We start from the raw sequence: 24009 nt of genomic DNA on the forward strand, positions 1-24009 counted from the left end.
GATTTATTTTATTTGCAAGACTTAATTTTATATCCTTCTAAATTTCACCATGTGTCACCTTTTGAATATATGACACATGCCCAGTATGTATGACCCATCACTTATCAAGTCCAAATTTTGATAAACTAAACTGTTAAAATTTTAATAATCAATTTAATGATAATTTAATCAACTAAACTTTTGATGTCTACCATTTTCTTTGCATATAAATGTCTATATATACCATTTTCCACAATAATGGGCAAATTCGTTTTTAAAATAATTTATGTCTCATTATCATTTAATATTTGTAGTCATACAAGATCTATACTTTTATAATATTATTTTTATTATAATTTAATAAATTTCTTTAAAAGCGGTGCTTTTTTTTTTTTTTTCATAAATGATTATTTATGGTAATTCTTAATAAATAACTAATATCAAATTTAGATAAAAAAAAAAAGCGTTATTAAATAGCCGAAATCTTGTGTCCGCTCAGTGTCTCTCCCATTTTTCTGCTCAACCTACGCAGGTTCAGATTTTCTCAGGTCTTAACCTTCCAATTTCGTGTAGTTTTTTTTTTCTTCATCATCTACATTTCCCTGATTCAACATTAGGGTTTCATCTCTTCCTTCGCATTTTTTTTTTATTTTTATAAAAGATCTAGCGTTGGTTATTTCTTCTCATTATTCTTTTTTATTCGTATGATGTGTCTTTGATCTGAATAATCTGTTTCTGTCAATATTGATTACGTTGTTTGGTTTGTGTTGTTATTGTTTATTGATTTGGTTGGGCATTTCTGATCTGTAAATGGTTTTCCTTGTTATTGATGGTTGGTTTTATGCAAATATTACTGAACGTTTCGCAAGTTTGGCTGAGGATCTGAATCTACAGCCGCACTCTTTGCGGGTTGCCTCGGTAGAGGTTTGGGTCAATTCATGCACGAGCATTTTCTTTAATGATATGTTTGTATGTTCTTTTGGAGTTGGTGGGGCATGTTAATTATAATAACTATGAACTGGAAAGTATGAGTTATTCTTAGCCAAACTGGCCTTGGATTCATGGATTGATTTGCATGAATTTTGTTTGATTAGCTTGAGATTGGATTTAGGTATGAGGATTTTGGAAAATAAAAGGTGATGATATGGGTCCATTTGAACTAAAAAGAAGAAGGGAAAGGGAAAGGAAAAAAGGAAAAGGGAAAGGTAATGTTGATGAGAAAGGAATTTAGTTTTGAAGTAAATTTCGCCATTTCTCTTTTGAAGCACATTTCACCATATCCAAATGAAGCTTGACACTTTTTTAGATGTCAGAAAGGAAACCATGAAAGGAAAATGACGATAAACTAATTACAAGGAAAATGACCATAAAGTATTTGCAAACTGATTTTTTCTTTTTTCTTTTTTTAATTTTAAAAAAATAACTGTAAGCCATATTAGTATTTTCCTTGTTTTTCTTGCATTTTTTGGAGATGCCTGCCAAGCTGCTTAATGTCACTAGGAATGTTTGTTTTTGGGATTGATTACTCTGAGACCAGCTAATTTACATCTCTAAAGGCCACTTGGTTTCAAGTTTAAGATGAATTAACAAACTTTTTATTGACTGGCTGTGAGATTAGCTTGAGGCAGTTGCCGCAGTTCCACAATGAATCTTGCATTGTGACACAAAAGTTAGTTATTTTTCACCAGCCATCTGAGTAGTGAAACCCATTATAATTTCCAATCTGCTATATGGACAGGATGAGGATTTGTCTTGTCACTTTCTTGGACCTACTTCAGTTCCTAAGGATGTACTTTGATTTTACAAAGATCTGCCTGGTTCCCAAACTTGGTTGCTATCTACACAATTTGGAATGAGAAGATTGATTTAGATTGGCCTCTTATAGGTTGAAGATTTGAAACAATTAATGATCACATTGAAATGTCTAATGTCCGTTCTGAGGAACAATGTTGCTATAACAAAATCTTTCTCTGGAGAGTTCACAAAGCATCAATAGGTATTTTATAAACTCTATTTGTTGACCCCTTTGCAACAGAAAGAATCAAATCATCTTGAACTCAGATAATTTTTTCTATATGGTTGGGAAAACTTCATTCAATGTATTGGCTCTCTGAGAATGTGAAACTGAATTGATGAGTTGGCTACCTTTTCTGCCAAATGTTTTGAGGGTATTTTGAAGCAATATCTTGAAATGGGCATTGGCTTGCATGTCCTCTAAAGCACTAGAGTATCATGTCCACCCCCTTTAAAATATTTCTTGAGTTAGGAGGTGATATTTTCCCATAAGGATTTGCTGAAAAATTACCCATTTAACCATTAATGCTAGAGGGACTTGGGATTGGTTATGATTCACTAAGCTTGTTTTATTGCCTGGGTTAGGATTTAGCAATTAGTTACCTTAATTTAAATTACCAATCAGGCAATCCTTTCGGATAAATGTAACTTAACGAGCATGCCTTGTGCTTTTGGTTAACTCTCAGGGATACTCCATTGTAATTGCATCAAGAGTATCATGTTTACATATTTGAAAGGGAGTATGACACAATATAAACAAAGTGATTGTCATAATTTGGGTATGTGCAAAGCAATATGCAGTGGAAATCTGCATCCAGCTCACCTTCTTGTAAGACCTTTTATGCAATCAAAAACATGTCGCACGCACAGTTATACATGCCATGTCTGTGTGAGTACTTACATATGTATAATTCATTCATATTGCTTTGCACAATGAATGAATTGTACATATTATTTTTTTGTCCTACCAAAAAAATATGTACAATTCATTCATTGTGATATGGTTCAGGGCTATACAAGTCTTGAAAATATGACATTTTTGTTTAAGAAGTGATTGAGTGAAGAAAGTAATGAATTTTATTTACCCTTGGTTGAATACTTTTGTGTGTGGTTTGCACCTGCTTTTTGGCACTCATTTTGTAATATCTTATTTGCTTAAAACAAAGCTTATTGGGTTATGTTTTCAATTTCATTGTTCCCAAGACTTTTGATTCAGATGTTCTGTTACCAAGCTATTTAAAATTCATGGTAGTTTCTAAGATGTCGTTTGGATGCACTTCAATTTTAATTTTTGAATTTTTTTTTATAAAACATATTTGGTTGTTATAATTTCAAAATTTGAAAATAATATTTTTTGAATATAAGAAAGTATGGAAAAAACAGTTTTCCATTCATGTCATTTATTTTTAAAATGAAAAAGTACTCCAATGACACCTAAATGGTCTATTTTCCCAATAGCACTAAGGGAATGGATGGCTTTCTTTATAGAACTGATATGTATGAACAAGGGGGGTGGGGGGTTATATGTTTGATGTATGTGAATGAGAATTGACCATCATTAGGAAACATGGTACTCAAAATAAAGTGATCATGATGTATTGGATTAATATTATTTAACAACAAATGATGTGTTTAAGGTGCTGATGTAGGACAACCCTAGGATGGTTGTCTACACTCAAGGGTAGGTGGGCTAGGGTTTTATTTTTAGGGTGTAAGGAGAGGAACAAGGAATAATTTTTATGGTAGAGAAAATTATAAGATAAGAAATAGAGAGAAAGAATAAACAATGAAGAAAAGATGGAAAACCTTAGAGTCTCACTAAGGCCTTATAGGAGTCTCACCTAGAAGAAAATCAATGGAGTCTCACCATTGAGGGTTGCAACCTTGCAATGAAAGAAAGTATAATATTATTCATCAAATTCATTCCTTTGATTACATTGATTAGCCTATTTATAGGCTTCTCTAAGAAATCCAAGGTCTACTAGGACTCTAATAACCTATCATAACTCAAATTCTAATTATATTATAACTCAACTAGTTAATCCTAATTAGACTCCAACAAATACCAATCCCAATTCAATCCTAATTAATATCAATCCTACTTAAAGTTTACTCAGGTCTTCATTTTCTTCTTTGAATAAACTTTAAAAGGCTTTCCCCCATCAGGTGTTGTTGTCATGAAATGGTTAATTGGATCCTCACAATGAGCAAACATGATAAGGTCAGAATGTACATTTGTATAGCTTGCTATTTCCTTCCAGTCTAGCATGATTTGTAGGGAGCATGGAATATGCTTAGATTACAATAAAATGTCATTAATTGCTTCCTTTCAGCATGTTCCATTGCATATTTTGACAGACATATGTTGCAGAGGTGACATTATTTATTTATTTGTTTGTTTATTTATTTATGATTTTATCTGATTATGAAGAGGATCACTGGACAATTTTTTGTTTGCCCACATGTGATATGACTATTTGGGACCAAGCTAGTCTAGACATGCATATATGTGTCTTGCTTTTGTCTTGAACATGAATTTTTTTGTCTACATGTGACACAAGAAACTATTTTCTGAAAAATTTTGTGGTATACCTTAGAGTTATTCTAGTAAATGTTACCCTATTATACCATATATAAATATTTGACTTATAACCCTATCTAACAAGTTACTAAGTCTTTGTATACACCTGAGGGCTTTTGGCTCCTTTTCCTGGTGAACAGTGCTAAGCTCTTGGAGAAGTTTCTAGAGTTCATTTTCCACTTCTAGTGAGTTTTGGCATTGAGGAATTTTAGCATTCCATCAAGCATCATTGTTATGGAGCTTATTTATTTCTCCACTCATTTTTTTGGTTGTGGGATTTGAGATGTTGTTTTCTTTGGTCAATAGGGCATTTGACGAGCTAGGAGGAACCATAGAGATCCTTGTTCAAGTGTGTCCAAAGCTTTTGGATTTGGACTTGCTATAGAAGTGAAAAGAAAATAAGGAGGTATGGAGAGAACATTGGGAAGTGTGGTCCTAGTAAGTGGCACATGGTCCTAGGTTTGAATCCTACCACTGATGATACCCTAAATTTACCTGGTGTTGGTTGTTGCAGGGTGGTTAACACCTTGAGGTTTGGGTCCCCATGGAGAGTCCTAAGGGCTTGGCCATGGAAGGTTCCTCGGTTATCAAACAAAAAAAATAAAAAATGGAGGTATGGAGAGAACGAGTGAAGGAAAATAGAAAATATGTTTAAGCTTAATAAAATTTTCTCCCATGCTTTTAATTTTATCCTTTATTATATAAAGAATGAAGAATTTCAAGATGTATAGGTATCTAATAATTTTCATTATATTCTTATTTCCTTTTTATTTTTCATAGCTAACCAAATAAGAAATTTCCATCCCATTTTTTCTCCCTACCATTTGATAGGGTTCAGTTGGATCATCAGAGTTGTTAAACAACGACTTTTCTTGGGAATTTCTAATCTCATTGTGGGGGGAGATTCTTTTGCTGTCATTTATTGAGCCTCAGGCTCATTTGATTGGTGAGGCCCTTGGCATTTCCATTATTAGGCTAGAAAAATTAAGGATATTAAATGAAAACATTAACACTTGAAAAAGGACAGATTCAGTTGATGTGGTAGAGAGAATGGAATTGTTTCTGCCTTTTGTTTTCCTTTTATAAGTACTTCAGAAACTAAGGGCTCGTTTGAGAGTGATTATGAAAAAATGTTTTAGCCTACAATGCTTTTTGCCAATAGCACTCCTGTCACAAATGGTTTTATAGAACTAGTTGATGTTTGGATATACTAAAAAAGTACTTTTGATAATGTTTCTTTATGATATGTCACATAACAAAATGTTATTTTTTGTGCAAAGCACCCACCAAGTGCCAGTTCAATAATCACTGAAAGTGCTTCTCCACAATTTTAAAACTTTACCAAATGCCTAGTTTTTGTAGAGAAAATGCTTTCAAACATTAGAAAGCAATTCTAACCCTCCTAAAATTGCTCCAAAATGAACTCTTAAGTCACTTGACAATGTCATTCTGGGACAATCTGTTTTGAGCTATTAATTTGGGTTGGAACATTTCTCATCATGTTATAGGCAGGCTGCATTTTGAAGCAAAGTCTTAATCGAATACTTCAAGCCAATTAGTTTGTTCATTTTGCACTTTGAGGACAGTGCCATATTTTAGTAAAGCCCGCATTGTCTAAGTGTAGAAACTCAGTGAATTCATGGGTTTGTTTATGCATTTGGTGCTATAATGATGTTGTGCATTGCATTTATTGGAAGCAAAATGACTTTTGCATTCAAGAGAAGTTTATCATTCTATATTGTGTGGAGATGGACAATGCTTTCTGTTTTTTTTGGGACAGGGAGAGTGATAGGAAGTATGCTAATGGGAGGTGATTGAATCCTTTCTCCCTTTACCCTGAGCCCTTTTTTTAGCCCCCTTTTTTTAGCTTGCATGTGGGTGTTTTGTGAGGTGGGACTGTTGTGGGGCAGATGGTGGGTGTTGGTTGTTTTGAGTGAGTGTGTGGTGTTCTAAAAAAGTTCATATGAAAAGAAGAGTCAATAAGAAACATGGCAGAATTTCAATCCCAAGAAAGAGTAAAAAAAAGGAATATGATGAAACACTATGTGAGTGAGAGTTAAGAGTCATATATTTAGATCCAGCAAGTTGCTTATATTAGATGACATTTATTTAGGTTTCAACTCATAGTGCAGGATGACAGAGCCACCTTTTGTTCCAAGAGAGAGGCTTTTTGAGAAGCAACGATTTTTCCAGAGCATCCATAAGCACACATACCTGAAAGGACCAATGGACAAGATTACCTCAGTTGCCATTCCTGCTGCTTTGGCAGCTACTTCCATTGCTCTTATTGTAAGTCTCTTTTGACTTTGAAGACTTTTCATCAAATCTTGATTGACAAATCAGATCGAGTTCCTGTGCCTTATTGTGATTTGGTTGTCATGCATTTTGTCCAGGCACAAGGGATCTATAATATGTCTCATGGGATTGGAAAGAAAGAATGAAGAGGCAAAAATCTGTTAGATAATGGCCTATATGATTGGCAGCTAAAATTTCAAAAAATTGCATGCTGTTGGAATTTGACTAGAGTTGTTTGTTGAAGCATATTGTTTTCTACCTCTAATAAATGCTTAGTTTGCAATCTGGGATCACCAATGGAAAGATGAAACTTTCTTGTTGACTGTTTGTTTGTCTAGTTTTTATATTGAGAGCCATTGAATCCTGCATTTCAGCTACTTGTTTTAGTCCTCCTGCCATCATCATACCGAGAGGTCAAGAGAAAAATAAGAAAAATAAAGGACCTTTATAGGTGAGCTGAAGCTCATGCAGGGCTTGCGCCTGTAGTGAGTTAGCCCGAAGCATCAAGTGTGCTTCAGCTGGGCTGATGGTCCAGGCAGTGATGTTTATAGATGGCTTTGCTTCAATATATTATTGATGGTTTACGAGTCCTCCCAAGTAAACAGTGCCAAAGCAAGAAAAGATCATAGGCTTGGTTGGAGTAAATTTACTTAGGATAAATATAAACCCCCATTAGACAAGTGGATATTATCATATTATTAAATCAGGCACTTTTAATAGCTACAGTCTGCACTCAGCTCCACTCATCCAAATGACAGAGTGGCTCTGCCACTTGATGGTCCCAGGCATGCAAGCTGCTTCTTTCTGTTTGGTTGCTGACAAGAATGCAATGAGACAAATTGTGGTTTGAAATTTGTGAGCTTATTTTCTTTTTTAAACAAATGAGGTTTTCACATTCTCGTTGTCTTTCTGTACTGAGATGAAAAAGACTTTGCATGTTTAATTCAATTTTCAGAGTGGAGGCAGTGGAACTACCCATTCTCTAAAATTTCCAAGGACATAATCATCTAGATGGTCAAGCATTTTTCGACTGCGTTTTGCATTCTATTGTCAAACACTGGAGTCATGTGAATATTTTTTTTCTATTAAATTAAAAAACCCCCTTGAGTGAGCGTTTGTTTGGTATACATTTTTCAATCTTTATTGTTATACTATTGTTATGAAGTAAAATATATGTATATATTTATTAAGGAAAAGAGAAGGGAAAATATTAAAATATATATTTTTTCTCATATTTCTTAAATAAATAAAGAAGGTGAAAGTGTAGGAAAGTATATTTCTTAGTTTTCAATTGAATACACTTTTAGTTAGGAGTGCAACTTGAACGAGTTAACTTAATCATTGTTAATACTCAGGCTAGACTTGGGTTAGGTTTTTTCAATTGAGTTTAATTTGGGTTAGGATCAGGTTAAGGTTCGGACAATTTAAGCCTAATTTGATCCCAATTTAATGTTTTAATGATATTTATAATGTATATTATCATATATAATAATTTTTTTTCTATTTTTAAGAAAAAAAGTGTCAAATTATGTTATATTATATATATATTTTAAATATAAATTTATGTTTATTCTTGCGTTACTATCTTAAAATTTTGTCATATTTACTATTTACATTTTCATATAAATATATTATTTATTTATTTTAAAAATGATCAATTTGAGTCTAACTCGATTAAGTCAAATCTAACCCAATCGACTCAAGTCTAATTTGAATAACCTAAATTCAATTCAAATTTAGAAAAATAAGGTTACGTTGGGTTTGGGTTAAGTACCTCAAGTTAGATTTTAGATTGGGTTTAATTCAAGTTAATTGTTTCTAAATTCGAGTTGGATTTGGGTTAGTTTAGACCAACCTACCTAAGTTGCGGTCTGTCTTGTTTTTTATTTTAAGGTATCTATAAGAAGTGTAGATTTATTGTATATATTTGAAAATTACTTTCAAAAAAATATAAATTTTGAGGTAGTAAAAACTTTTTGATATTTCAATTTTTTAAACAAAGTTTATGTAACTTTATAAAAGTTATTATGTTTTACATAAAGTTTACTATTTTTTTTTTTGATTTTTTTTAAAATTAGTTTTTAAAGATGGTTCTAAGAATTGTTTTCAATTAGTTTTTAAAGATGATTCTAAGAATTGTTTTCAATTATTTTTGGATTTTCCAACCAAATTTTAAAAACAAATTTCTCTCATGGGAAAGCGTCAACTATTTATAAAGAAAAAGCTGTCTTTGATTGAAGTTTTGAATTTTGGGATTTGGGGAGAGAATAATTGTTTTGACCTTTTTTGTGTGTCCCTTTGGCCCATGATGAACCATATCCAGACAGCTTCACATATCTTAATCCCTCTCTCTCTCTCTCTCTCTCTCTCTATGCGTATAAACAAAAGCATCTACATATGTACGTGTAAATAAAAGCATCTCTCTATATCAACAAAAGCATTTTGTTGCGTTGGATTATTGACATGGCTTAGCACTTGATTGACCGGCGTCACCCTGGTGACAGTCAATCAGATTGACTTATGACCATTTCTTTCTGGTGGAGCACACTGGCCTTTTCTGCATGGTATGAAAGCCTCGAGCCTCAGGAGGGTATGTCGTTCACTGAATAAAAGGGCACCCTCAGAGCAGGGAAAATCTCCTGCCTGGAGTTGTTGGGTCACCCCCTTCCCATTTTCTTGGAAACCAATCATATTTCTAGAAGTAACATCACAGTGGTTAACCATACACTATGCTTTTCAATGAAAAACAATAGTAAATTTTGAATCACAAAGTCAGGAATCATTTTCCATGACTTAAGGGAATGATTTTAGGCTTTGGGCCATGATGCATTGTTGTGTTCACCATCTACAAGGGATGGTCCCTGAAATTTTTTGTTGACAAAAGGAAAATATAATGTCTTGCCCAAACTTTGGGGAGTGGAAAAAGGGGCCTTCTAGATGAGGAAAGGACCCCACCCAAATCCCAAGTGATATTTTCATCGTTTAATATGGTCAATGTTTAATTAATGTTGTGTGTTAGTTTAATTTTGTGTGACAGCATCTCCTGAAGAATGGTTCCTTTCGGTGGCATTTTCTTATGCTCCTTGCATTAAGTACGATTAAATAACCCAATAAAGCTAGTTTTAACTTGAGGTAAGCCTCTTCTAAATTACTTCAACTTCATTGTTTCTTGTCTTTGCCAATTTTTTAATGCCCTAAAACTTCTATATCTATAGACTAATTACGAGAAATTTCATGATGTTTAATACCAAGAAAGAGAATTGAAAATTAAATTGCGATAAAAGTTTTATGATTTTTTTTCTCTATCAATGAACCAAATTTAGATTCTTTGTATCTTATCTCGGATGATAAATTTTGGAAGATGAGTTTAATTAATTTTAAGTAATTAATGTTATCAAAATGTAGGAATATAAACAAAAAAATATATGTATCAATCCATGAATAAGGTATATCAATCCACTATATCAATGAAAATATGATAAAACCTTTGATTTTACCAAAACTAAACTTAGTACGATCATTCGGATCAATTCTGATTACAACATTAATTTCTTAATTATTCACATAATCAATCACTTGGTGATTATAGTTTCGAGCCAATCATATGTGTTTTCAGTGCAATGGTTTGGTCATCTCTTATATACAAGTAATTTTTTTTATTTGTAAGTTATGCTCAAATTTACAAACTTTGACTATCATAACAAAAGACTTTAGAGTTTGGTCATCATATGCATTGGGAAGACTTTAGCTTGGCCAATGACTTCGACATGCCCACCTTCATACAAAACTATCTACTTTTGAAAAAGAGGAGTTGAAGTGGAAGAATTTTTTGGTCAAAAAATTGGATTATTTGAGGAAGCAAGAGAGGGTAAATTGACACTCCTATATCACATCTCATATACTATGAAGGTAAATAAACCCTTGGCTATGAAGATACCCAAAATCATGAATTAGATCTAATAAATGATTTAGTCCCTCATTTAGATTTTTAATTAAAGTTGTAATAAAACTTAAAACTTCTGTTATTAAACTATCAAAGTTTTTATAACATCAGAGTCCATACTTGAAAATCGACAAACAAGGTCTTTCTCTTTGATCCTTGTATAATTCATCATACATTAATTTTTTTAATTAAATAATTCATGCATATTCTTTACGTAAAATTCTGAAAAAAAAAATGATAAAATTGAAAGTTTATATTATCGAATTATCAAAATTTTCATGGTATCATAGTCCACACTTACAAATCGAGCAATGATGTTTTTCTCTTCGAATCCAAAAAACCCTAAACTTAATATTCAAGTTTTTCATCAATTTTCTAATTTAATTTCAATCAACTTGATTATATACTCCAAATATGTAACCTATATATATAAATGGTGCTACCAATCCAATAATACTAGAAGCAAGGGAAAAAGGAAGTTCAAGAATCAGTCACTTAGACTTGTCCAACAACATTGTTTTCCAAGTATTATTGAATGCTACATTGCAATGAGTGCTCCATACTTAAAAGGATAAGGGTGACAAGGATGTTGAATTTGTGTTATCACCACCTATTTAATATGGGCACAAATTCAATTTTTTATAGCATGTTATGACTCCATCTAACACAACTTTCCCAATTTACTCCATTCAAAACTTTATATAAATTATATTGAAATTATTTTATTTATCAAGTAATTTATTTAAAAAAGAAGCTAAAATAAGACATAAATTATTAAAAATTTGTAAAACCGAAATATTTATTTGGATACTGTTTATGTTTTTTTTTTAAATAATAAAATAATAATAACTTTTATATAAGATGTAAGAATGTTTATAGACATACATTTAAAAAATAGTAATTTAGAAATTGATTAAGATATCGAGGTACTCAAAAAATTTTAATACCTCAAATTTTAAATTTTTTTATAGTAATTTTTAAAGATACAAAATAAATTTAAGCTTTCATATAGGATGTTTTATTTTTATATAGAAATTTCTAATTTTAAAAAGAAAAAATCAAAATTGTATAAAAGCATATATTAAAAATTCATTTTGTATTGTTTTTAAAATTATTTTTAACCTAAAAAAGGTTTTTAAAGAAAATATTTTTAAAAATTTGAAAAATCACTTATAGTGTTTTTACTTTTTAAAGAAATATTTTATAGATTATTCTTCTAAAAATATTTATATAGCAAACTTTGTGGTTAAAAATACATTTAGAGAAAATATTTTTACTAAAAATACTTTACGTTAAAAATGAAGAAAAATAAAAAATAGATTTAAAATTAATAAATCATATTTGATTTTGTATATTACTTCAAACTCCTTTCATTTTTTTTCTACGTAAAAGTTAAATAATTTAAAAATGTATAATTTTTATATAATTTTAATTATATTTAAATTTTTTTTTATATATTAAATTTAAATTTGAGAAAATATATATATTTTTAATATTTTTTTTCTTTTTTTAGTGTTTTCCGGAAACCAATATAACTTAAGTAAAAACATCGTGAAATACACACTAAATTAAACACGTGTTAATTACTGAAATAAACAAAAAAATAATATGGGAAAAGTGGTTGTTAAAAAATATATATAGTTTTTAATATTTTATTGAGAGAAATGAAATAATAATGGAGGGGGTGGCCCCACATGGGGATTAAAAAGGCTAATACAATACCCATAGGGCAAAATATCAACTTTGACAATCTGTTGGGTGAGAGGGACATGTGAAGCTCATGGGATTCCGAGGATGATAGGTGATGGGCCCGCCCTTCATATTCAATATTTATTTGGCTTTAGTCAAAGTAAATGATAGAATGTTTGGCGTGGGAGGGTGGAAATCCTCGCTACTTTATTGCTCTTCTAGATGTTGATGTGGATGTGGGGGGGCTGGGGGTGAAAGTGGCGGTCCGGCCCCTCCCTTCTTTCCTATTCATGCCAAATCACGCGTGTTATGGAGCGTGAACAACAACCGATGTACGAATGTGCGAATCCCCTGAAAAACAACCACCTATGTGACCGGTAAGATCGATGTTGAAGACTCGGAAGCCGTTGAGAGTATAACACTAATTTGTTACTCGCAACGAGACAAGCTCACGATGGAGCCCATTTCCATGTGATAAAATTTATAATTTATTTTTATGAGAATTATTTCTTTTATTTTACTTGTGTTAATAAAGAAAAATAAATAAATAAATAAATAATTTAAAACAATTTTTTATTTAATTATGTGCATAAATAAGACAAAATGAGATGATACGAGAAAATATATAAATTGGGATGACAAGTAGATGGAGTAAAGATAACTTTATTCAACCTCGTACTCGTCATGATTCTTTAAACATATTCATGTCTCTAAAAAATATAATAAAATAAAACAAACAAGATAGGGTGAGTATGAAATTTTTTTATATTTGTTATGTTTCGATAGTATTTATTTATTTTTAAAAAATTTAAATTGCATCAAAATTATAAAATTTTATAATTTATTTTAATTGAGGAATAGTTTTCTAATTTGATGTGTTTAAAAGGATATGAAAAAAGATTTAAATTAAAATACTTTTTATATATGTAAATACAATAGGGACAAGGTGGTCCTAAATTAAGTTTTTTTTCCTAAAAAAAAAAGAAAATTTCCAAACCTATCCTAAACACATTTATCATTTTTACAATCTCGTCCTTAGAGGTAAGGAGAGATGGGTGCTTGAAAAACCCATCTCTATATCTTATTAGACTTACCAATCTACTTTTTTTTTTTTTTTTTTTAATCTAAACAAACCCTTAATCTATTTATCTTTATCTCAAACCCATTCTATTAATGATTGACTACATGGAATGTTCCCGAATAAACCTGCTCCAATATCACCCCTATTTCCTATCATACAAAGTAGGAGCAAAGAAAATAAAAACAAAAATGCCAAAGTGAGTCTTAAAAGGAGAGAATAAGTTTGTGCTCAATCATTTTATTTATTTATTTATTTTCATCTTTTATTACATATTAATCTAGGTTATTGCATCAAATACAAGATAAATTTTTTAAACCTCTCCAACAACCCTAATTTGAAAATTGAGGATAACCATAATTTCACATTAATACATGGATTTTTTTTATATGACATGTAAAAATAATTACATATAAAATCGGTACGTCGAATTAAGAAGAAAGGGGATCACTTTGGTCTATGAATCAACTAAATGTTTATTCGATAACATATTATTAGCTTATGTATGCCCGTTAACGTTTCATTGTTTATGTATATATTGGTTCATTATTTCATTGTTTCATATTATGATATTTTAGTTTTTATCCAAAAAAAATTCTTATAAATGGACTTAAATACACTTTGTCTTTACTTTCCTCTTCTATAGAGTTAAAACACTTCACAATTCACATAGTCAACTTCCATATTAAGCTCCAATTAATATGTCAATATGTCAACCCTTGTCAATATGTCAAATATATTGCGTTAGATTACAAATATGGGTATCCGAATGTAGCCGTTCATATTTGAAAAATCAATGAAATTTTTATCTGAATTGACATCTTAAGTTTTCAAATCTGATCGACTTTTTCATCATTTCTACTCAATTTTTATTTTTGTAAATTATATTTAATTATGATTAAATTAAATGCTGTTTTAAAAATATTTTTAGAAGATTTTGGGTTTTGGTCTTTTGGATACCAAGTTACATCCGGATCGTATTTTCCAAGTTGTAAGAGTCAAAATTTAGAATTTTGGTTTAAAAATTAAATATTTTCTTAGGGAATACAGATCATGTGGGCCCACGTGAACCTACGCGCCCAATTCTTCATCACATTTATTAATGACAAATTAACAATTAAGCAAACAGATTACACGCGCTTTAAACGCCTTGCGGGATACAAAAGTAACAAAACCCACCCGGAATTTTTTTAAGGATCGCTTAATGGAAGCTTCTGTAACAGGTCAGCAATATACACCCAAAATTAACCGTTGATTCCGGCATCCGTCCTCATCCAACGCTCCAAAACAAAACCCCCATGTTTACACGACCAGAATGCGACACAGCGAATCATTTGTTAACTTTTCAACGCGCGTGGCGCCAAATTTGACCCATTTTTAGAGAGAGAAAGTAGAGCGAGAAAGAGCACACACAAGACGCATGCTCGTCACCTTCATGTATGATCGCTGACTCTCTCCCTATAAAGTCATCACTACTGAAAGCTCCTTCAGCTTCACCTCCGCTCTCGTTTTCAGAGAGAAACATTGCGTTTTGAATCTACACGTGGAAAATCACGTTGATTCCTTCACTCCACTTCTCGACCAAAACGCACTGTTTTGACTGACATTTACAAGCAATGGCGTCAGCACTGGCCGGGGACGACCTGGCGCGGTCGGCGAGCATGGCGAGCAGTCGCAGGAGCTGGAGGTCGGCGAGTATACGGGAGGTGTGGAATGCGCCGGATGTGTTTCAGAGGAGCGGTCGGCAGGAGGCCGACGACGAGGAGGAACTTAAATGGGCCGCGATTGAGAGGTTACCGACCTACGATCGGATGAGGAAGGGGATGCTGAAGCAGGTGTTGAGCAATGGAAGAATTGTTCAAAATGAAGTTGATGTTAGTCATCTTGGACCCCAAGATAAGAGGCAGTTGATGGAGAGTATCTTGAAAGTTGTTGAGGATGATAACGAGAGGTTTCTCACGAGGCTCAGGGACAGAACCGATAGGTCTGCTTCTTCTTTCTCCTTTTCTCCGCTTTCGAATGCTTCTTCGGCTATTAAGGAAAAACACGGAGGAAAAAACTTTCAATCCAATGAAAAACATTTTGTTTTCCAAAAAGTTTGTTTAATGATTTATTTGAGTGTTTGGAGGCTTTGTTTATTGTTGAATTTTATGGATACAGGGTAGGGATTGAGATTCCTAAGATAGAAGTGAGATTCCAGAATTTTTCAATTGAAGGAGATGGATATGTTGGGACTAGAGCTCTTCCAACTCTGCTCAATTCCACTTTGAATGCCGTTGAGGTATCTTCTTTCTTTTGTTTCTTCATTTGCTTTCCTTTCCTGTTAATTAGAGTTGAGATTTTCTTCCGAGTAGAGAAAAAGGTATAATTTTCTTTTCAAATGAGTAAAAGCAGTGGAAATTGGTGCTTGTGATCCCTAATTTCATGATATTAGGAGAAATATTTTCTTTCCCCTGCTTTTTCTTTCTCCTATGTCAATGTTTTCTTCCTTTCTCCATTTTCCTAGCTTTCTAGCAGTAATATCTGAGAATTATATTTTCCTTGAAATTAATGTGAATAGGGTGTAATGGGAATGATTGGTCTTTCTCCATCCAAAAAAAGGGTTGTCAAGATACTCCAAGACGTAAGCGGAATTATAAGGCCATCAAGGTGAGTTCATGTTTCAGGAATACTAGTATGGTGTTCAATTTTTGTCTTCGAACTTACTTCATGTGATTCATCTATTGATTTATTGCTCTTCAGGATGACTCTGCTTCTTGGGCCTCCTGCCTCCGGAAAAACAACTTTTCTAAAAGCACTTTCAGGGGAACCAGATGATAATCTAAGGGTTTGTCCATTCTCTCTCCCCTTAATTCTTTGAGTTTGACAAAAATGAAATAAAACTTGAATCATTTTGTTCTTTTGAAAATGAAAAACTCACTTGACCTAGGCCTAAGTACATAATCAAATGGATTATGACTTTCTTTTCCGCATACTAATAATTATTTTATGAACAGATAACTGGCAAAATCACCTACTGTGGTCATGAATTCTCCGAATTCGTTCCCCAGAGAACATGCGCTTATATCAGCCAGCATGATCTTCACTATGGGGAGATGACAGTCCGTGAGACATTGGATTTCTCAGGACGTTGCTTGGGAGTTGGAACCAGGTATGAAATGCTAGTGGAGTTGTCAAGACGGGAGAAAGAAGCAGGTATAAAACCAGATCCTGAGATTGATGCATTCATGAAGGCCACAGCCATGGCTGGCCAAGAAACCAGTTTGATCACAGATTATGTTCTCAAGGTTTGTTGCACTCTATTCTGAAATTGAATCTTTATTCACTCATTTACCAAGCAGCCTGACAAGCTGATCATCTACTGATTTTCCATCAGATACTTGGGCTGGATATTTGTGCTGATATTATGGTTGGAGATGAGATGAGAAGGGGCATTTCTGGTGGACAAAAGAAGCGTGTTACTACTGGTATGTATAGTTATGTTAGAGAATTTTTGTGAAGGAATGTTTGATACTCAATTCTGATAATCACTTTCTAAATTTCTAACTGGAATGAATTATATTGAATGCAGGTGAAATGTTAGTTGGACCAGCAAAAGCATTTTTCATGGATGAAATATCAACAGGGTTGGACAGTTCCACAACCTTTCAGATTGTCAAGTTCATGAAGCAGATGGTCCATATTATGGATATAACCATGGTCATCTCTCTCTTGCAACCTGCACCTGAAACATATGATCTTTTTGATGACATTATTCTTCTTTCAGAGGGCAAGATTGTATACCAAGGTCCGCGTGAGAATGTTCTTGAATTCTTTGAGCATATGGGCTTTAGATGTCCAGAAAGGAAAGGGGTTGCGGACTTTCTGCAAGAAGTAACTTCCAAGAAGGACCAAGAGCAATACTGGTTTAGGAAAAACCAACCTTACAGGTATATCTCAGTACCTGAGTTTGCACGGAGCTTCAACTCTTTCCACATTGGCCAGCAGATCTCAGAAGATATTAGTGTTCCTTATGACAAATCTAGAGCCCATCCAGCTGCTCTGGTGAAGGAAAAGTATGGTATCTCCAACTGGGAACTCTTCAGAGCATGCTTTTCAAGGGAATGGCTGCTGATGAAGCGGAATTCTTTTGTATACATATTCAAGACTAGCCAGTTATTAATCATGGGAACAATAGCCATGACTGTCTTCTTGAGAACAGAAATGAAATCTGGTCAGTTAGGAGATGCACCAAAATTTTGGGGAGCACTGTTTTTCAGTCTCGTTAATGTAATGTTTAATGGGATGGCAGAGCTTGCAATGACAGTTTTCAGGCTTCCTGTGTTCTTTAAACAACGGGATTTCTTGTTTTTCCCTGCATGGGCTTTTGCCCTGCCAATTTGGGTCCTCCGAATTCCTGTCTCCCTGATGGAATCTGGGATTTGGATTGTTCTTACATATTACACCATTGGATTTGCTCCTGCTGCCAGTAGGTAAGTGCAGACTTTTTACTTGTTTTTCAGTTTGTTGGTTTAATGCTCTTTAGATCTCATTGTCTCACAAGAGGGAGTTTCATTTATTGACATATCTCCCACATTTTCAGGTTCTTCAAACAGTTCTTAGCTTTCTTTGGTGTTCATCAAATGGCTCTCTCTCTCTTCCGTTTCATCGCAGCCGCTGGAAGGACACCAGTTGTTGCAAACACACTTGGTACCTTTACCTTGCTCATTGTTTTCGTGCTTGGAGGTTATGTGGTGGCCAGAGGTGAGAAATTCATTTGCTTTTTATTGTTAAACTTCTTATTGTTCAACTAAGACACTGCATATAGTTATCTTGTACTTAAATATAACCATTTCCCTCTCGGTTTGCAGTTGATATTGAGCCATGGATGATATGGGGCTACTATGCTTCACCTATGATGTATGGACAAAATGCAATTGCCATCAATGAATTTCTTGATGAGAGATGGAACAATGTAAGTACTCCATTCTGTAGAAAAGATAACTACTTATGAACTGTAGTGAATTTAACCATTTCTTTTGTGGCTACATTGGTCCGTTAATTTCATAGCCAGAGCCATCATATAAGCTTAATAATACCTTAATGTTTCATTTGCACAGCCTGTCCCCAATTCCACTGATTCAGTTGGAGTAACACTTCTTAAGGAAAGAGGCCTATTTTCTGATGAACATTGGTATTGGATTTGTGTTGGAGCGCTTTTCGCATTTTCTCTCCTTTTCAATGTACTTTTCATTGCAGCGCTAACATTCTTCAATCGTAAGTCAATATTTCTCATTCATTAATTGGTTTTATGTTATGGGAATGAGATTCATGTGTTGGTTCTTTCCCCAAATTCAATTCCAGCTCCTGGGGACACTAAATCTCTACTACTGGAGGACAACCCTGATGACAATAGTAGGAGGCGATTGACATCCAATAATGAAGGTTGGTAATCCTACTCCTGCCTCTTTTAGGTCTCAATTTGGTCGCTTTCCCTCTTTTCTTTCTCAACTCTGTATGTTACATATCCCAAAGTAGACATTTGGCTTAAAAGTAATCAAATAAGCATCGCCTTTAAGACCAATATTGCTCATCTAATGTTGCATCACCAATTACAGGTATTGATATGGCTGTGAGAAATGCTCAAGGGGATTCCAGCTCAGCTATTAGTGCTGCAGACAATGGATCTAGAAAAGGAATGGTTCTGCCCTTCCAGCCCCTTTCGCTTGCATTCAGCCATGTGAATTACTATGTGGATATGCCTGCTGTAAGTCATGTTTCTCAGCGCTTATATATCTACAGTATCCATGTGACAATATCTATCTCTGCTTTGTTTAAGTAAAATTTGAAGAACAGGTGATGAAATGGCAACTAAACTCTTGTGCTGTTGTTTTGGTTGAATACTTAAGCCATATGTTTCAGTTTTGAGAGCTTGCTACAGATACTTTTAAAGTTTTCTGAAATCAATGTAGATTTCTGATGTTGTACTATAACTTCTATTGATGAATCTTGGTTCCTTATCAGGAAATGAAGAGTGAAGGGGTTGAAGAGGACCGTCTGCAACTGCTGCGTGATGTTAGTGGTGCTTTCAGGCCTGGTATTCTGACTGCACTAGTTGGTGTGAGTGGTGCTGGAAAGACCACTTTGATGGACGTGTTAGCAGGAAGGAAGACTGGTGGGTACATTGAAGGAAGCATAAGCATTTCTGGTTACCCAAAGAACCAAGCCACATTTGCTCGGGTCAGCGGTTACTGTGAACAGAACGACATCCACTCACCATATGTGACGGTTTATGAATCTCTCTTGTACTCTGCCTGGCTCCGTCTTGCTTCAGATGTAAAGGATTCAACACGAAAGGTATGTCGCTTATTCATTGGAATCACTGCCATTATGTTTTAAAGATTATGATTAGTTACAATAAATTGTAGCTGATGGGCAATGTAGTTAACGTGATTTTCTTTCTTCTTTGTAGATGTTTGTTGAAGAAGTTATGGATTTGGTTGAGTTGAATCCATTGAGGCATGCTCTAGTTGGACTTCCGGGTGTGGGTGGTCTTTCAACCGAACAGAGGAAGAGGCTCACCATAGCTGTAGAGTTGGTTGCTAATCCCTCCATCGTATTTATGGATGAGCCCACTTCAGGCCTTGATGCTAGAGCTGCTGCAATTGTGATGCGTACTGTAAGGAATACAGTGGATACTGGGCGAACTGTTGTATGTACAATTCACCAACCGAGCATTGATATTTTTGAAGCATTTGATGAGGTATATTTCAATTTTATAGTTGTACCTTCTTGTAGCTTGCTGCATTTCTGCCCGTAATCATGATCGGTCCATGTCCTGTATTTCAACTTCATATCATTTTTTATTTTCACAGCTGCTGTTGATGAAGAGAGGAGGGCAAGTCATTTACGCCGGACCTCTAGGTCGACACTCTCACAAGCTTGTTGAATATTTTGAGGTTCGTTTCCCTTTTTCTTTATGTGATTGATTCCAAGCCTGCTAAAACCACGCCTCCTTTCTAAATTCTGATGTAGGTAAATCCAATTTTCTAGTCCCAAATGGTTCTCACTTCAGAAATGGGGGAAAAAAAAAAGAGGAATAGAAAAAGTGCTCTCTTTCTGTGTCTAAGTTTCTGATGGTTCATTTCCAAACAACTGAAGTTTTTTGGTAGTTTGCAAGAAGTTTCTTATCTATTCTAACATCTATTCTCCTCTACTTTCACTATAAAAAATCCTGAAATTTTGGCTTTGATTGAAAACATATAGACTAGCAAATATTTTGCCTAAGTACTGAAGGTTTTCAAAACCAAGAACCTGATCTGTAGAGTCCAGATATCAGGTATCCAACTTAAACTAATTCCTGAAACCTCTTGCAGTCTGTTCCAGGGGTTACCAAGATCAAAGAGGGTTACAATCCAGCTACCTGGATGCTTGAGATCAGCAGTTCGGCAGTTGAGGCTCAACTTGACATTGATTTCGCTGAAGTTTATGCCAGCTCTGATCTTTATCGGTCAGTGATAGACAAAATTGAGACCTTTTTTCCTCCCTTTTTTTGGCTACCACCCTCTTTCACCTCCCTTTGCGGAATGTTTATATACTGATTGTTCCATCAATTTTCCTTTTTCATCTTTTTCAGGAGAAATCAGAATCTTATTAAAGAACTAAGCACTCCAGAACCAGGGTCAAAAGATCTTTACTTCCCCACCCAATACTCCCAATCCTTTATAACCCAATGCAAGGCTTGTTTCTGGAAGCAGCACTACTCTTACTGGAGGAACTCTGAGTATAATGCTATCCGCTTCTTCATGACGATTGTCATTGGTGTTTTATTCGGTGTCATCTTCTGGAGCAAAGGAGATCAGATGTAAGCCTAGAATTAATTAATTTTGAACTACATTCCGTTTTGCTTTCTACTAATTTACTTCCTTGGATGTGGTTAATGAAGTTTACAAACTATTTTCTCGACAGACACAAACAACAAGACTTGATCAATCTACTGGGTGCTACCTATGCTGCTGTTCTTTTCCTCGGAGCTACCAATGCTACTTCAGTCCAATCTGTTGTGGCAGTTGAGAGGACAGTATTCTACCGTGAAAGAGCAGCAGGAATGTACTCGGAGTTGCCTTATGCATTTGCTCAGGTATGGGACAAAATAGTTCAGTTGCAGTATATTTAAGTATGAAAGTCTTCTGCATCTATGATTTATATGCATCTTTCCTTCTGCAGGTGGCCATAGAGACAATTTATGTTGCGATTCAAACCTTGGTTTATGCTCTTCTTCTTTACTCCATGATTGGGTTCCACTGGAAAGTGGACAAGTTCTTCTATTTCTACTACTTCATATTCATGTGCTTTACCTACTTCTCAATGTACGGGATGATGGTTGTTGCTCTCACTCCCGGCCATCAAATTGCTGCTATTGTTAGTTCCTTCTTCCTTAGTTTCTGGAACTTGTTCTCTGGTTTCCTCATCCCCAGGCCGGTATGTGTCTTCTCTAACTCGTGACATTAATGGTGATGTAGTTATAGTTAGTAGGGCCTATTTTAGTCACCATAAATATATCTTTAACCTTGAAAGCATTTCATGTTTGCAGCTAATCCCAATATGGTGGAGATGGTACTACTGGGGTTCCCCAGTTGCTTGGACAATCTACGGCATTTTTGCATCTCAAGTGGGTGACATTACAACTGATCTTGAAATAACTGGAAGCAGTCCAATGCCAGTGAATGAATTCATCAAGGAAAATTTGGGTTTTGATCATGACTTCCTTGTACCTGTAGTCTTTGCTCATGTGGGTTGGGTCTTCCTCTTCTTCTTCGTGTTTGCCTATGGCATCAAGTTCCTTAACTTCCAGAGGAGATAGAGAAACTTCAACCCTTTGGTTAGGACACAGAGTATAGAATATTATAGTTAATAGAGAGAACATCAAAGTGTTTCCTCTTCTTTTCCCCTTCATTTTTCTTTGTAACAAGTTTGCTTGACTTTAGTTTTCATTTGGTTATCAGTATGTAATTATTCTTTCTTGTCGATTTACCATAAATGCTTCCGTTTGTGGCCGAGAGCCTCCTTGCTTCAAAAAAGTAATGGAAGGACATCTGAAGAGGTTTCCGAGTACTTGGTTTATAATCTTCTCAGCCATATTGCCTATGCTTAATTTCTTTTTCATGCCTGGATCCCTATCTGCGAGGGGATTAATATCAATTCTGTACAGGACCGGGTCTTGATCCAATAAGGGTTTGTTTCTCCTCATCAGTCACCTCACGTCCAAGGGCAAGATCCATTAAGCCACTCCTAATTCTGTTTGAAATCTAGCTGACGCTGAGAAGGATGGTTCAGCATAGACTCACTTGTCGGTAGGATTTTGGGTTTTGTAGCATGAAAGGCCTGACTGTAATTATAAATAAAAACCAATTTAGTTTTTGTTTTTATTTTTTATTTATAATATATATAATAAATGTTTATTTTTTCAATTAAAATTTTATTTATTCTCAATATTTTAAATTGATTGAAAATAATTGTTAGTGAAAACAATATTAAGAAGTAACGTGGAAGTGAAAGAAAAAACAATAATAAATAAAATTTAAATATTCAAATATTTATTATTTATAGCAGAAAGAAAAAAGAGTATAAAATTAAATTAATATATATTTTTTATAATAATTAATTAAATTAATTGAAAGATAAAATTCAAGATAAAGACCAAAATATTTTTTTTAATATAAACTTAATTTATATATACTTTTATAAATATTATAATTATAAATAATATATCAATAATAATAAACATAAAATCAATTAATTTTACAATATATATATTATTAAAATATAAGAAAACATCTCTTAAAATATTATTAAGAAAACATGAAAACATTTTGTTTTCTTTAAATTAATGTTTTGAAATTGTCTCTCAAGAAATGATTTCTCCCCCATAGATTTTTTTTTTTTTCCTTTTAAAGAATCATCTCTTTGAGAGTTGATTTTAGCCTATAATTTTTTTTTAAAGAATTTTTAAAAAATGTATTTTCAAGAGATAATTTTTACCTATAATTTTTTTTTTTAAAGAAATTGTTTCTTCAAGAGAGGATTTTTTGCTTCAAATCTAAAGTCTCTTTCCTAGTTGAGAAAAACTATGATAAATTTGGAAACATTATTTCCCTTAACATAGTTTACGAATTATTTTTTAAAACTACAGTACACTTATGAAAAATCTTGAGAAAGTTGAAGAAACCCATTCTTATACCGAAGACACCTATTCTTATATTTGTAACCCTAACAATTCCTCATACTTTATCTTTTCTATAAATTTAGTTCCTATGAGGGAGTGTGGAGACTTACCAATCAGTGAAACACCTAAGTCATTAGATATATAGAGAGGTCTCAAGGAGTTTGGAGGTACCTTTCACAAAAGAGGAAGATTTGTAGCTCTTTTTGGGTTAATTGGGGATAAAGCCCTCAATCTAGATAGATTTACTATGGCTTTTTGGTATCATTATTGGGACATTGTAAGGGCCTAAGTAATGAGCCTCTTCATGGAGTTCCATGAGAGAAGCTTAGATGGACTTGGTGTTAGTCCTTGAGAAAAGAGGAGTAGAAGTATATAAACTCCTAACTAAAGTTTTGGCTAATAGGCTAATGAAAATAATGGGAAACATAGTTTTTAATTCTCAAACT

General features: G+C 33.7%; 2 protein-coding genes across 2 annotated transcripts; both read left to right on the forward strand.

Annotated features, from left to right (window-relative positions):
* Nucleotides 1-441: 441 nt before the first annotated feature.
* Nucleotides 442-7017, forward strand: LOC117915703. The gene is made up of 3 exons (XM_034831335.1): nucleotides 442-527; nucleotides 6487-6643; nucleotides 6748-7017. Exons 2-3 carry the CDS (start codon nucleotides 6488-6490, stop codon nucleotides 6793-6795), a joined length of 204 nt encoding a protein of 67 aa, XP_034687226.1. The 5' UTR covers nucleotides 442-527; nucleotide 6487; the 3' UTR covers nucleotides 6796-7017.
* A 7851-nt stretch (nucleotides 7018-14868) lies between these two features.
* Nucleotides 14869-22452, forward strand: LOC117916011 (pleiotropic drug resistance protein 2-like). Its single transcript, XM_034831806.1, has 20 exons — nucleotides 14869-15343; nucleotides 15520-15640; nucleotides 15920-16008; nucleotides 16102-16186; nucleotides 16356-16646; nucleotides 16736-16826; nucleotides 16931-17831; nucleotides 17942-18102; nucleotides 18210-18313; nucleotides 18459-18615; nucleotides 18703-18783; nucleotides 18957-19105; nucleotides 19363-19695; nucleotides 19811-20101; nucleotides 20214-20297; nucleotides 20715-20848; nucleotides 20975-21202; nucleotides 21307-21478; nucleotides 21565-21819; nucleotides 21932-22452. Exons 1-20 carry the CDS (start codon nucleotides 14976-14978, stop codon nucleotides 22199-22201), a joined length of 4365 nt encoding a protein of 1454 aa, XP_034687697.1. The 5' UTR covers nucleotides 14869-14975; the 3' UTR covers nucleotides 22202-22452.
* The last annotated feature ends 1557 nt before the right edge of the window (nucleotides 22453-24009 follow it).

The sequence above is a fragment of the Vitis riparia genome, chromosome 6 (genome assembly GCF_004353265.1).
Source record: "Vitis riparia cultivar Riparia Gloire de Montpellier isolate 1030 chromosome 6, EGFV_Vit.rip_1.0, whole genome shotgun sequence".
In the NCBI taxonomy this organism is placed as follows: domain Eukaryota; kingdom Viridiplantae; phylum Streptophyta; class Magnoliopsida; order Vitales; family Vitaceae; genus Vitis; species Vitis riparia.

What these genes read in the sequence shown, in the direction of transcription:
- LOC117915703 (XM_034831335.1), top strand. Translation starts at nt 6,488, where the DNA reads ATGACAGAGCCACCTTTTGTTCCAAGAGAGAGGCTTTTTGAGAAGCAA. An exon ending in CTACTTCCATTGCTCTTATT is followed by an intron (nt 6,644 to 6,747) that starts GTAAGTCTCTTT and finishes CATTTTGTCCAG; the next exon opens with GCACAAGGGATCTATAATAT.
- LOC117916011 (XM_034831806.1), top strand. Translation starts at nt 14,976, where the DNA reads ATGGCGTCAGCACTGGCCGGGGACGACCTGGCGCGGTCGGCGAGCATG. An exon ending in CCACTTTGAATGCCGTTGAG is followed by an intron (nt 15,641 to 15,919) that starts GTATCTTCTTTC and finishes TAATGTGAATAG; the next exon opens with GGTGTAATGGGAATGATTGG. An exon ending in TGCCTTATGCATTTGCTCAG is followed by an intron (nt 21,479 to 21,564) that starts GTATGGGACAAA and finishes TTCCTTCTGCAG; the next exon opens with GTGGCCATAGAGACAATTTA.